Here is a 15094-nt window from a genome sequence, read left to right on the forward strand (position 1 = left end):
ATTATTTTATTCTTCTTTTTTTAAAGCTGTATAATACATATTGGGGAAAAAAAATATTAAAACCATCTTATGCTACTAACACCTTCATTTTGTTTATGATTTCATTAGATGTTAATTCCTTGTAAACAAACATAATTTTCTAAACTGATTTATTTTTAAAAATATACAAACACATTTCTTAATACTGAATTTGAAAACAAATTTGTCATCTCTTAGTAAATTCATACATCAATCTTCCAAGAATTATCTCCCAAAAGCTTATGTGTTACTTTAAGGAAACATTCATCAACAGCATTCCAAATTTCCTAGAACAGTTGCAAAGCTTACTAAACAAAAAAACTTTCAAACACATATTTGCTTAGGAAAACAATTTAATTAATCACCATAAATGACCTTTCAGCCAAATCAAAGAACTCTAATTTGGCCATATTATTGGTTATGCTGATTAGTTAAATGGCATGTCTAAGGATATGAATACAGGAAATCCCTTTACAGCTACGCTTCAAAGCTTTCAGCATTTTCCCATCGAACCACTTGGTAACAGAGCAGATACTAATCAGAATGTTTTAGAACTTTTTGGATGAAAAAAACTAATGCCAGCAAACTTTAAAAGTTATTTCTTTCAAGTATAGACTATGGGCTATTGTATAAAGCTCTGTTCAGCCTCATATTTTAATGCCTCTCACTTTCTTCTTAATTCCATTTATATAAGATATAGAATATTAATGGTACTGTAAGTACTTCAAAGCGTAGATGGCAAACAGCCCTGGCATTCTGTCTCCCCTCAAACTTCAGATCTTTTGATACCTGCCTTAGCAATTCGTTTTGGTTGCTCCTCCTGTTGGACTGCTCCGCAGGACTCCCTCATTTGCTGGTTGTTTACAAGACTCATTGCATAGCCTGCAGCTGAAAACTCTTCTTTCTGCTCATGTTGAAGGATCTTAGTTGAAAAATCCTCTATTGCTATTGTTATACAGTGAGCCACTGAAGATGACAGGTCTTTAAACGCATTTCTCCAGCCAAAATTCAGTAAAACAGGCTGAAATACATATTAACATTAAATCAATCCAAATTCATTATTGAGTGTTACTATTGTCTGAAACTTATATGAACACCCATAATTAAATTAAAGGACACCATAATCTTCTGAAATTAATTTTAATAATTTAAAATATAGACTGCTAATCTTGAAGTCATATTAAAGGCAGTATATATACTCAACAAAAATGAACATGCATAAGAACATTAAATTTGTCATCAAATTTTTAAGGAATAAATTTATAAAAAACTCTGTTTAAACAAGACTGTTTTTTAAAAGCCATGCTTCTTCTCTACATGATTTTAATCTCTAATGGACCCTAACAAAGTTAAATACATCTATAACCAACAGTTTAACAAGTAATCCAGCAATGGACACCCTGTAATAATTTTCACTGCAAGGTAACAACTGCAAGCCACTAACCATGAATGTTAACAGAAAACATTTAGAGAAGCTGGTTTTGACACAGCCACACAGGCTTTCACTTCTCCAAAGCTGGATTTAGCAAAGATTAAAATGTTTAAACAGAGATTTCTAGTTTTTAGCCAATGCTGGCTTTTCCATCAGTTTATATCAGTCCCCTGCCTTCTATAAACAGAGATTTCTGAAGTTATCTGAAGCATAACACTTGGAAGAAGTAGACACAGTAGGACATTCATTACTTTTCCACTAATCTCGCTTTGCATTGCTCGTAGGACATACAGCAGGCTTAAACCCTATCAGAAGTGGTCAACTGAGAATTGCGCCGCTGTAAGAGAAAGATTTTAATGACGCAAGATGTAAAGATCCCCACTATGAGTAGGAGGAAAGAAAAGGAGGATTCCTAGCAAGTTGCACCTATAATACTAAATTGGAAGACAATGAAGGGCTAATGAAGTGCAGCCCTTTCAGTTTACTCCAATTTAGAAGTTGCCTCCTCCTTCCCTTCCCCACTCCCAACACTCAACTCCAGCCCCCACAGACACCCATTTTTGCACTCCCTCTTTTTTTTTTTTTTTTTCATTTTTTTGATCTTGGGTCAAGTAAAGCTCAATCTTCTCAAAATATTGTTCTTTGTAATCTATAAGATATAGGAACATCAGTCTCACAAACTGATTCAAAGCACATTTTTAAAAGTCATTTCACCATTAAAACGGAGCCATTAGGAAATGAAATTCCACTATTGCAAAGTATCAGGCTTGTTAAGAGTATCTAGGCCCCACAAATTCAACAATAAAAATTTGTTTAGCAGTAAATGGAAGCCAGACTAAAACTTAATCTCGTACATAAATTGTACAAAGCATCCTGCTTACTACACAGTAGTTTGTTGGCATCAAAGAAACAGGACATTGTGTGAGTACTTATCCCTATAGGAAGCATCATTATGATCAAATGCTAAGAACTTGATACATTTTTTTTTAAGATTCTGCTATATTTTAGAATATATCTAAACTGGAATAAATCTACCATATTATAGCATTTTTAATTGTTTTGTTATGAGGTATCTTATGATGTTAAATCCATTCTGTTATTGAATCTTAAATAACAACTACTTCATGAATGCCCTAAGATTTTATTCCACCTTAACTGAGTCTTTGCACCTAAAATTAATTGGAGTAGCTAAATAATGAAACGATGGCAATAGGTGTTTATAATGAACATGGTGGCAGACTTCACTGGAGACACAGACAAAAGAAAATCCCCTACAAAGTGCAAGACTCCCTTCATACTCACCTCTTCTACCTGAAGTAACTGTTCAGGAAGCACACTGGTTTCATTTGCTCTAGTTTCTCCTATTAAAAGCTCCCCACTAGCTTTCTTCAGAACTCCTGCACAGTATGATAAAAGGGATCAAAGTTAAGATTAATTCTGTAGAAAAGTCAGCAGCCTACAACATCTTCTGATATATCAATACGAAGCGTAAAAAAACCCTCAACAAGATGTAGGGGAATACTAATGTTATGATAAAGTCAAATTCAGGTTATACACAGCTCCTTTTATATAACATCATGAAATCCACATCCCATTGTATTCATATTTTATACAAACGCACATATAATGTGTAAAATATAGTTTCTTTTGTCATTAATTCATTTTTATACTGATTGTGCAGTCACCTATTCCTAGGGAGAACAGATAATGTTAGAACAGCTGCGTAGAAATTAATTTCTATTCTTTGTTCAATAAATTATATGAATTGCACACTGATGTATTTTTATAGTTTTTACTTATTTGGAAACGCCAATATGATAAGAATAAAAAGACAGTTAATTAGTACAGTTATTATAAGCAAAATAATGGCGACGGGAACAAGAACAAGTGAAGCTCCTTACGAAGGGCTGGTACAAAACTGACTCATAAATCTTGGAGTAATGGGAATATTGCGCCAGTTTTGACAAGGACACACCAATATCTGGGTTGATATCACTTTCATCAGAGTTTCAAGCAATTCAGGATGTTCCTGGAGTGCATTGATGATAACTTCCTCCTCCAAGTGATAGAGGAGCCAGCGAGCAGAGGTGCTATGCTGAACCTTGTTCTCACCAAGAAGGAGGGGCTGGTGGGGAATGTGAAGGTCAAAGGCAGCCTCGGCTGCAGTGACCATGAGATGGTGGACTTTAGGATCCCAAAGGCAGGGAGGAGGGTGAAAAGCAACCTTAAAACCCTGGACCTCAGGAGAGCAGACTTTGGCCTCTTCAAAGATTGATTTGGACGAGTCCCATGGGATAAGACCTTTGATGGAAATGGGGCCCAAGAAAGCTGGTTAATATTCAAGGATAACCTCCTCCAAGCTCAAGAGAACTGGGAAAAAAATGCCAGGAGGCCTGCATGGATGAACACAGAGCTCCTAGCCAGATTCAAACACAATGAAGCCTACAGAGGGTGGAAGCAAGGATGGACAACCTGGGAGTAACACAAAAACAATGTCTGAGCATCCAGGGACAAAGTTAGGAAAGCTAAAGCTCAAATGCAGCTAAATCCAGCCAGAAACGTCAAAGACAAGAAGGGTTTCTGTAAGAGGTGAAAAGTGGAAGATTGGGGAAAATGTGGGCCCATTGCTTAATGAGATTGGGGACCTGGTTACACAGACATGGAAAAGGCTGAGGTACTGAATCAGTCAGTCTCTGCTAGCAAGACCAGCCTTCAGGAATCCCAGGTCCCAGGCAGTATGGTTGGAGCAAGGAAGATGTATTGGTGGAAGAGGATCAGGTCTGGGAATGCTTAAGCAACCTGGACATACCGAAGTCCCTGGGCCCTGCTGGGAGGCACCCACAAGTGCTAAGGGAGCTGGCAGTTGTCATTACAAGGTCACTCTCAACAACCTTTGATCAACCATGGCAACTGGGAGAGTGTCCAAATTGTGCAGAAAAGCAAATGTCAGTCCTATTTTCAAGAAGGGCAAGAAGAAGGACTCAGGGAATCATGGGTCAGTCAACCTCACCTCAATCCCCAGGAAGGTGATGAAACAGCTAATCCTGTAAAGCATTTTGAGGGCACATTACAGACAAAAAATTAATCAGGAGTACTCAGCAACTTCATAAACTTCTGTGAAGAAATGACTGGCCTGGTAGATGAGGGGAGAGCACTGGATATTGTCTACTTGGACTTCAGTAAGGCCTTTGACACTGTCTCCCATCAGATGCCGTTATGCTGTAGACCATCTCTTGATGTACAGGATGGATAAGCAGACAGTGAGGTGGGTGGAAAATTGGCTGAATAGCCAAGCCCAGAGTGTGGTGGTCAGTGGCACAAAGTCTAGTTGGAGTCTACTGGCCTACTGGAGGCCAGTAACTAGTGATATATCTTGCGGTCAGTACTGATCCAGTGCTGTTTAACATCTTCATTAATGATCTGGATGATGGGGCGCAGTGTACCCTCAGCAAGTTTGCAGATGACACCAAACTGGGAGGTGTGGCTGATATACCCGAGAGTGTCATGCTGCCATTCAGAGACACCTCAACAGGCTGGAGAAATGGGCACACAGAAGTCCAACAAGGAGAAGTGTGAAGTCCCGCACCTGGGGAGGAACAACCCCAGGCACTAATATATGCTGGTGGTTACCCATCTGGAAAGCACATTTGCAGAAGGACCTGGGGGTCCGGGTGGACACCAAGTTGAACATGAGCCAGCAACATGCCCTTGCTGCAAGGAAGACTGGTTTGCATTAGACAAAGCATTGCTAGCAGGTCAAGGGTGGTGATCCTTCCCCTCTGCTCAGCGCTGGTGAGGCCACACCTGGAGTATTGTGTCCAATTCAGGGCTACTCCATGCAAGAGAGACATGGATATACTGGAGGGTGTCCAAAAAAGGGCCATGAAGGTGATGAAGGGATTGGAGCATCTTACATACCAGGAAAGGCTGGGAGTACTGTGGTGTTTAGCCTAGAGAAGAGAAGGCTCAGGGCGAGCATCTTATTAATGTCTATAAATACCTGAAGGGAGGGTGCAAAGAGGACAGAGCCAGACTCTTCTCAGTGGTGCTCAGTGACAGGACAAGAGGCAATGGGCACAGATAGAAACACAGGAGGTTCCCTCTGAACATCAGGCAATACTTTTATCCTGTGAGGGTGACCAAGCACTGGAGCAGATTGTCCAGAGAGGCTGTAGAGTCTCCATCCTTGGGAGATACTCAAAAGCCATGTGGACAAGGTCCTGGGCAACTGGCTTTACATGGCCCTGCTTCAGCAGGGGTTGTTGGACCAGACGCTTCCAAAGGTCCCTTCTGATCTCAACCATTCTGCGATTATGTGAGTCTGTGTTTCAAAAGGAATATGAAAAAAAACCCCAAACAATATGGCACTTTAAAAATCTGTCTTCTAGTACAAAGCTGGTACGCAACACAGGTACAGACACATTGCATCTCGTGTGAAATTAAAACCAAGAAGTTTTAAATTACTGGATGCTGTCAAGCATTGTTAAAGGTTATCTTCTAAGCATAAACTTACAGGTCTGCAGTCAGCTGAAGCTACTGGTGGTACCCATGGCCAAGGTTTAAAGAGGTTTTCTCTTTCTGTACACCCAGTATTTCCACACACATAGGACTTCATTTACCCAAAGTGGATTTTATCTTTCCCCTAAACAATACAACCTCTGAAAACAAACACTCTGCTTTTCATATACCTATACAGGATTCTAAAATGTCAAGCTTTTTTGAGGGTTTTTTCCTCAAGCACTCTTTTAGTTTGCAGTTTCAAAAGACATCAGAGAAAAACAGATTTGAGCTGGGAAAAATGAAAGATAAAGTGGTAGAACATAAAACCAGAAGAGATTAACCAGGTCATCTAGCTCCCTGAATGTTCAACATATATTACAGACATCACCATAAACTTACTGCTTTTTTCATGATGTTTTTATGCATTTTTTTGATGACGTTTCCTACAGTTTTCTTTAGAAATTACTCCAGAATGAAAAACACCCCTAACTGACTGGTTTCTCTCTTTTCTATTCTGTGCTTTCTACCTTAAATTTGGCTTGTTTTTCCTTGCAATTCTCCTTTTTTATACATATAAAATCTAACTATAAGCATAGTTGAATATATATATATTCACATTCTCTTATTGTCACTACTTAGATCAGCTATTTATAAATACCAAGACTTTAAAGAAAACCGTTAGCATTTAACCTAAAATCCTCATGTATTTGTGGAATTGCTGCCTTACTTGCTGAGAACTCACAGCTGAGACAAACAGGTATCTACTCATGGTAGATTTACGTCTCCAGAACCAGAGGTGAAGAGCCAAATGATGCTTCTGCCAGCATCAATCATTTTAAATATTTATTCATTTTGAAATTAACAGTTTCTACTAGATCTCGCCACCTCCTTTTTCAACTAGCAGTCTGGGCACTCTTGCCCTATATTCACATACATCTATCTGTGTGCATTCAGGCTCACACACACAGAAAACCTTTTCTGGTCTTCCCGAAGAAGCCCCAAGGTCAAGTCTCCTATCTTTTACTGAGTTCCTTTGGTTTCCCAAATTTTTGTTTTTCCCAAATCCCTATGTAATCACCTATGTAAAGTTGGCCTTAATCTTCTTCAATTTAACCTCCAGCTTAGCAAGGGCTCCCTTGATGCTTTTCACTGATCAGTGCACAGTAGCCACAGCCCCCTCAAAGCCTCTGCACTTTGGATGCTACCACAACCTTCCTCTCAAACACTGTTTCCAAAGAGACACGTATCAAACCACCCCCTTCCTCTCCTGCTACTTCTTCACTGGTCTTCTGACTGACTTTCCCTAATCATCAAACTCCCCTGGAAACGGAGGTGTAGCATTATTCAAGAGACTGGTGCAGCTGTTGTAGTGAAGCTACTCAGCCTAAATTAGTTTGCCATCGCAGACAGGAAGGCAGGCAATAGGATGGAGGAAGCATCCCTACCTACACCACTGTAGTTTTCTACACAAATTCTTTGACTCCTCTCTTCTTCCAAATTATCATAGAATCACAGAGTGGTTTGGGTGGAAAGGGACCTTCAAGCTCACCCACTTCCTCCCCCTGCCCTGGGCAGGGACACCTCCCACCAGAGCAGGTTGCTCCAAGCCCCCTCCAACCTGGCCTTGAACCCCTCCAGGGATGGGGCAGCCTGGGCCAGGCTCTCACCACCCTCACAGCAAAGAAGTTCTTCCCCACATCTCAGCTCAATCTCCCCTCTTTCAGTTTAAAAATGTTCCCGCTTGACCTATCGCTCCCCTCCCTGATCAAGAGGCCCCTTTTAAGTACTGAAAGGTCGCTCTAAGGTCTCCCCGGAGCCTTCTCTTCTCCAGGCTGAACGCCCCAACTCTCTCAGCCTGTCCTCACAGCAGAGGGGCTCCAGCCCTCAGGGCATCTTTGTGGCCTCATCTAGTTCTGCTCCAACAGGTCCATGTCTTTCTTATGTTGTTCTTATGTTCTTATTTCAGGAGCAATCCTCCTCATATGGCTGCTTAGAGGAGAGAATTTACAGAAAGAGGGCAGAAAGGAGCAAATGTCACAAAAGAAGAAGATGGAAGCTGAAGGAACATTTCCCAGTCTTTCATACTTGCTCCCTTTCTAGAGCATATTCTACACCTCCATTGTTTTTGATTATTAGGGAAGATTGGATTAATAATAAATCCTTGCTATACCTATCTTGAAGCTTATGTTCTACAAACTTGATCAACCGCTCACACTTTGTGTACTTTCTTCGGATTACCAGTCAGGCAGTTTTTGACAGTAAATATTCAAAACAAGATTATATCAAGTGCTTCACTTAAAATCAAAACTCTTCAGCTAATTTCCGTTACGTGTTTTAAAATTTGTCTGGGATTATTCTTCCCTTTAAAGCAAATCTTTTTGCCTATGTCCCCTTTATCTTCAATGCCTTCAATTCTTTTGCCAATTTAGTATTTTTCTGGTTTCGTAATGATGATGACAGTGAGACCTCTTGCATTGTTAATACAATTCTTTTTCTTCCTCATAAGAAGTTTTATTAATTTATTTTTTCCACAGAATTCCATTGCTTTCCTACTTTTTTCATAGCATTTAGGGTCATAAGAACAGTCATTGTGACATCACATGCAGCATACAGTAGCAAACCATCACAGAAACCTTTTGTACTACAGTTCATTAATTGAATAAGGTAAGCAACAAAGCCACCAAAGTGGTTTACTAGGGGGATTCAACTGTCTCAGTCAGAACTTTTATTGAAAAGAACTTTTACTTGGAAATAATACGTCTTGCAGAAATTGGAAATACCACTGCCCTCTAAATATAAATAAGCAGAAGGAACAAAAAGTTATTGACTAGCTGTAGATTAAGAAACCTTCTGTTTTCTATCTTCAATAATTGCCTTTTTATTTGTTGTGCTATACTGAGTAAATAACATGAATACAGAAAACCTACACCTGAAATCAAACTCCCTCCCAGTGTAAATTCCATCTTCACTGTGGATTGATGCGGTGAAGCTATGTATTTCTTAAAGAAGTTACTTGACCATCTTACTTTGAGACCAAAGCAAAAATCACACTTTTCTTTCTTGAATCTTTACAACTTCAAAGTCTATTAAGAGGATGCACCTCATAAATTTGATTCCACACTCCTTTTATTACGCTTTCCAGAAAGGGATATAGAGTAAAGGATTTCTTCTTATGCTGTGAAGGAAAGACCTTTGCAAATCTTCCCAGTCCCTGAGGCAAAGCCTGTAAACCTAAGGGCTTGACAACTTTGCCCACAGTGTTTTCAAAGAGCTCCATTGGGAAAAGATTTTCTTGGTACTCATTATCTGATCTGTCCAAAGTTCACCTTTCTCACTGGAATGGAAAAAAAAAAAAGTGAGAGACAGATGAAAGTACGTTAGATGTTTTTGATTTTTTAAAAGTCTCAACAAGAGGCTTCTGAAAAGCCAGACGGAAGATAAATCTACCTTAAAGATGGGAAGAGAATGCAATTTGGCAGGATTCTAAACCAAAATCTCCTGCTTAACCCTTGACTGCAGCTGAACGTTCCAGATTCCTTCAAAGAGAATGACCCCTGTGATGCTGCATGTACTAGGTATCTCAGAACATCTCAGGAATTTCAACCGAATGAAAATAGAGAAGTAGGCTATCTCATCCCAGTAGGCATGACAAGATACCTCCAGAAGAAAGGGTTAAACATCTAGTCAAGAAAAAATAGAAGGTGGTTACTCCTTTAATTATGTGAAACCTTTTGCTTGTAGTGGAATGAAGTGAGGTTATGCAATGTTGAGAACAAATGTGCTGCAGTTGTCAGAAAAATATGGGTACCTTTCCTCAGAAAGAGTAGCCGTCTTGTCTAGATGCCACGCTAAAGTTCAGGGATGGAAAAAACCATATCATCATTTATTTGTCTGGGAACTTTTCATGATTTTCTCCTTTTATTTGATTTAAGAGAAGATTTGAACACTACACTGGCAGTAGATAAAATGTAAACTATGCTTAGGTAACGCAAATATAATTTGAAATCAAGTGCAAAACTTGGCACATACATACTGCTCGTTGAGGAATACATCCTAAATTAGGTCTTACGAAGGAAAGCCAAAAAATAAAATCAGGAAGAACTGAATGGAGAATAGTGAAAAGAAGTTAGAGTGGAAAATGCAATTCACAGATTCTTTTTTCAATCTATGCAAAACAATTTGGGAAATCAGGATTCTGAATATATTCCAGAAGATGCCGGATACAGAACTCTCAAACTGAACTCAGAGAACTATCCGTATCACCTAAAAAAACTCTCTACATCCATCTCCCTACAGAGTTCACTCTGGTTCACTGTTTCCTCTGGTGCTATTGTCTGCCATGGGGTTACCATCAGAGAACACTGGTAGGCAGTACTTCCCTCTAACATCTATTTTCAACCACCTAAATTGGTCTTCATAGGATTCCATTGTGCACACTGCAAAGAAACTTGTCTTGTTGCCAGCTAGAACTGTGAACTACATGTCTTTCTTTTCTTCACTGTTCTTTTTTTGGTTCACAAGCAACCTCCTACCAAAAGCAGAATCCGCAGAAGAGACTACATCCAAGAGATAATGCAATGAAAAAGTATGAAGAGAAGCCCAGGTGGCCACCTTGCAAATTTCCAATGTGGAAGCCTTCGACCTCTCCGCCCAAGAAGCAGCTATAGTCCTAGTGTAATGAGCTTTACAAACCCTGGGAGCCTCTTTACCCTTAACTACATACGCCTCCCTAATACAATCCCTTAACCATCTAGCTAAGGAACTCTTAGAAGCCATTTGACCCCTCTTAAGACCCCCTAAGAGTACAAACAATCTGTCAGAAGATATGAAATCTTTGATTCTTCTGTGATAAACCCTAAGTGTTCTTCTTACATCCAATTTATGCAGCCATTGCTCTTTGTCATTGCTGGGTTTAGGGAAAAATGAGGGCCAAGAAACGGTCTGGTTTAGATAAAACTCAGATGCCATCTTTGGGACAAAAAAAAAATTTAAAAAGAGGAACCATCCAAAGAACTACTTTGTTTCTGATGGAACTTTACACATGTTCTATATATCAAGATTGAAGTACTATGGGATATGCTGAACAAAAATCAACTAAAACTGCCATTGAAACAGCTATACACATAAACGCAACACTTGACACAAGCACATGAAAAAACATTATTTTTGTTGCATCTCTGTGTGAGTTACACAGATAAAAAGGCTCCCGTGAATACTAAAAGCAACCAAAAAAGAAAAGGAAGCAAGTGCAAGGTTCCAATCTATGTGATGCCTAGGGAAACTCCAGCTCACTTGGATATTAGCCTACCTTTTATGAATTGGCCGGCTTCCCTTAATTTACCAGCAGCTCTACTTGCAGAAGACTGATACTTCAGATACTCCTGGACTGCAGTGACTGCAGGGTAGTTGGGATTCACCCAACCTCGCTTCAAACTGGTGAGGGAGAGTACAGATAACTGTCTCGCAACAGGGCTCACTTGCTCTGCTCCTTTGGCTGGTTCTGCAGCCTGAGCTGCACCGTAGAACCCATACTGGCACCTGAGCTAATTTAAAGCTGCCTTGTTCTCTATGTTCTGTTAAATTAAACAAGATTTCTAGTGAGAAGGCTTCTAAATAAGTAGAGAAGGTGGCCATTATGTTTTCTAGTCACATATTACAATGTGTTCTGATGAAAATAAAGCAAGGATTCTACTAAATCCTTCTTATCAAAACTCAGCCTTCATCAGTGAAAAAAATAAGATTATCAGCCCAATATAGAACATTAACAGAGAAGATCTTAAATCCCTTTTGGTACTTAACAGAACTTGGAACTACTGGGAACATAGCTCTCATTCTCCCATATCAAATCATCTTTCACTTCATCACTACAACTGAGATTTCTGACAATATGAAGTGAAAATAACACCAATAAACCCTTTTCCTAGCCAGATTTTTTTTTCTAAGTTTATCCAGCCATGTCTTCTCTTCGCGTGTTCTCCAGAAACTGATATAAGTGAGCAAGGTTTTGTGAGTAAAACCACCTGATCAGAACAGCAACACTAAAACCAAAGGTATGACTTCACTGACATCACCTGTAAAAGATTTACCTCCATTTGTGTTTCAGGGTAAAAGTAATTTTATATTTTCTTTAGAATGGGCCTTCTTCCCAGAAGACTGCCTCCTAAAACAAGATCAAGTAATATTCCCCATTCAGCTTCCATTACGTAGAGGTACCATTTAAGAACCTAATTGCTATAGACATGATTACTCTCAAAGAATATTCCTCAAAGAAGAAGTCTTAACACACTTTTGAGGAACAGTTCTGAATGTAATTAAGCTTGGAGAAATGCCTGCAGGATAAAGTCCTAAATACGCTTCCTGGAAAGTAAAACATTTCTTGTTAACATTGCAATCATTAAGTTCTCAGAATTATTGGTGATCACATGTCTTAGAGTGCAGTTCGTTAAACATGTCAAATAAATTTCCCATTCAAGAGTTTTTCAATTTGTTTACATTTTACCACAGAATATGCAAATAAAAAGAACACTTAAAATTACCATTACTGAATGTGTATCCTACCCTCCACATTACGGCTAAGAGAAGCTCACTGTAACACCTCTTTGTAGGATCAAGGCCATAAAACATAAAACATAGTGTGTTATAGCTTAGCGTTTCTTGAGAAGTAGTAAAACTGAGAGATTAAAGGAGGCAGAAATACATTGAAACCAATAGCAAAAATAGAACCTGAATGCAAATTTTATTTGAGCTTTGATGAATATTCTAAAAATGCATAGGTTAACCTGTATTTCTTTATTTCAGTGTCAGTATTTCAGAGGAAGGATCTATCAACAAAATGTGTGCCTCAGAACTCTTCCTATTTCATCTTTTTTTTTATCAAGTTAGGAGACCACATTCCCAAAACACCTTTCTTCTCCGCCTGCAGCCTGACTACAGAGATATCAAATATTTGACTCCACCTCTCCTCTCTCCCTAAGCAGCCTGGCCTCATTTCTGGTCTGATCCTTTCCTGCAATATAATCAAAGCTCTTGAAACCACTTGCTCTCTGGTGACCTGGAATCTCTCTTCTGGCAGAAGTAGCAGAGCAGAAGAACATTTATAAGCATACTGCGACCTGGAAGGTGTTATTCACCTGAATTTTCAGGATTTTGGGTTCTCCTCATATGACATGAATGCAGTTAGATTAAAAAAGAGAATGAGCTTGGAATCTAAAGCAAATGCAAACCTGAGGCTGGATTGTGAAGCAGTTTACATTCTGATGTAGAGCCTACTTCTATAAGATATCCACTGTAGCCGGTGGGATAAGCATGATAGTAAACATAGAACATACCAGTAAGTGTTTGTGAGAACTATAGGTTGAAGCAGGACCATACACTAACACACCTAGTTGCATCTATACTGAGATCAATGAAACAGATGATCAGGTCAGTGTTTTTCTCTTCTGAAAAAGGCAGCTTTCAAGGACAAGTTCAGAAACAGTCACAGTTTCAAAGAATTCAAGACTCCATGTATATTTTTGTCCTATATAAAACACAGGATTTTATAGATAGTTCAATAGGAGATATTATGTTACAGTGTTTGATAGTTTTTCATTATGGTTCTCCATCAATAACTACTGTACTTCACATCTTTACACATAACTATCAGTTCTTTTCCAAAAGTGACTGTGTTCTAAACTAAATCCACATATCTCAAAAAGATTTTCAGTGGATACGATAATAAACTTGTTTATAAAATACAATGACATAAATAAGGGCATTAAGCTTGAAAATAAAAAAAAAAGATCTTTTTACACAAAGTAGAATCAATAAATAAGGAAAAGCATTCATTACCTTGAACATTCTTATTCTTCTCCGTAAGTGAAGGCACCAACAGAATTTCTGCGGAGAGCTCTTCAATTTTTTCTTCCATTAATAAAAACAGTTTGATAAGTTGAGAAAGGCATTTGAGTTGATACAATGTCAAGCAGAAGTTCCTTCCTTTTTTGTGGTATTCTTGGGAGGCTGTTTAAGTAAAATAATAAAATACCTTTTACTATTCCTTAAAAAATGAACCTGCAAAAGTGATTACATAAGAAAGTAAAATATATCAAGTAATTTGGTTTTTGATATAGCATAATGTATCTTTTCCTCCTCCTAAAATACTGTTACACTAGTTCTTCCAAAATCTTTGGCATTTCTCCACTATCTGGGAAGTTACAACCAAATTCCAGGTTTTGTTATTCATTAACTAGGATTTTTTTCCCAAGCAACAGACCTACTCAGAAACCTTCTCACCTGTGTATTACTGAAAAACCACTGTGTTGCAAAAACTGATTGAACAAAAGGAAAAAAAACCACGTCATTACTATTTTTTAATGGTTTGGGACATCACATCACTACACTGTCACTCTGCAAGTCACCTTGTCTGTTTAACAATCTGCTAGCACAATACAGTTGATGAATATGACATTTGAGTGAAAAGAAACATCAATCTAACACTCCATAACTTTAAATATGTGGGGTTTGAAAACAAGTGAGACTGTCAGGGAACAAATATCAGCAAGTATCGTACCTATAAGCACTCGGTATTTAAAAGAAGAAACTGAACATTTTATTTTGAAAGGTTAACACTTGTAATCATAACATATAATCATGTCACATCAACCAGGGAACTCTGATTTGAGCACAGTCAGACTATAAAAGACTGGGAGCTGTTTCCAATTCAGCATTAACCAAACCACATGGTTTTAAGTACTTTAATTTTATAACTTCCTTAAATGTAATGCAATTTGCACTTCTATGCAAATTGTGGTGAGCTGATACCCTGTTCCTGTGCAGTTCTGTTGCTGATGTAACATCAGCAGAACAGTTTATGCAGAACGTGTCAGTGAGAGCCAGGGTAGTTTGAAAGGGAAGCTCTGAAAGACGAAAACAAATAGAAATTGATTGAAATGTACTTTTATGTGTCAAATCTCTCTTACCTTTGCAATTTTGAAGTACTCAGTACCTCCCTTTTTCCTCAAAGTTCCTAGGTATTTTTTTTAGGTATTCACAAATCACTTTTAAATAGACATAGATCTAGGTAGCAGAGCTGAGCTCTGAATACAAATTCCCTAATTTGCTATTCCATTTTTGCAGCCTTACAGACTGAACTGTGAGTTTTGC

The 15094-nt window shown here is 38.6% G+C and overlaps 1 protein-coding gene across 1 annotated transcript in view; it reads right to left on the bottom strand.

Moving 5' to 3' along the window:
- Positions 1–15094, bottom strand: part of KIAA0825 (KIAA0825 ortholog) — a 216580-nt gene that overhangs the window by 165293 nt on the left and 36193 nt on the right. Inside the window, exons 4-6 of the mRNA XM_074166415.1 lie at positions 13781–13951; positions 2753–2847; positions 812–1039 (exon numbers count right to left, since the gene is read on the bottom strand). Of these exons, the coding sequence (XP_074022516.1) occupies positions 812–1039; positions 2753–2847; positions 13781–13951 (494 nt within the window). The remainder of the gene's footprint in view (positions 1–811; positions 1040–2752; positions 2848–13780; positions 13952–15094) is intronic.

Source organism: Numenius arquata, chromosome Z, assembly GCF_964106895.1.
Source record: "Numenius arquata chromosome Z, bNumArq3.hap1.1, whole genome shotgun sequence".
Classification (NCBI taxonomy): Eukaryota; Metazoa; Chordata; class Aves; order Charadriiformes; family Scolopacidae; genus Numenius; species Numenius arquata.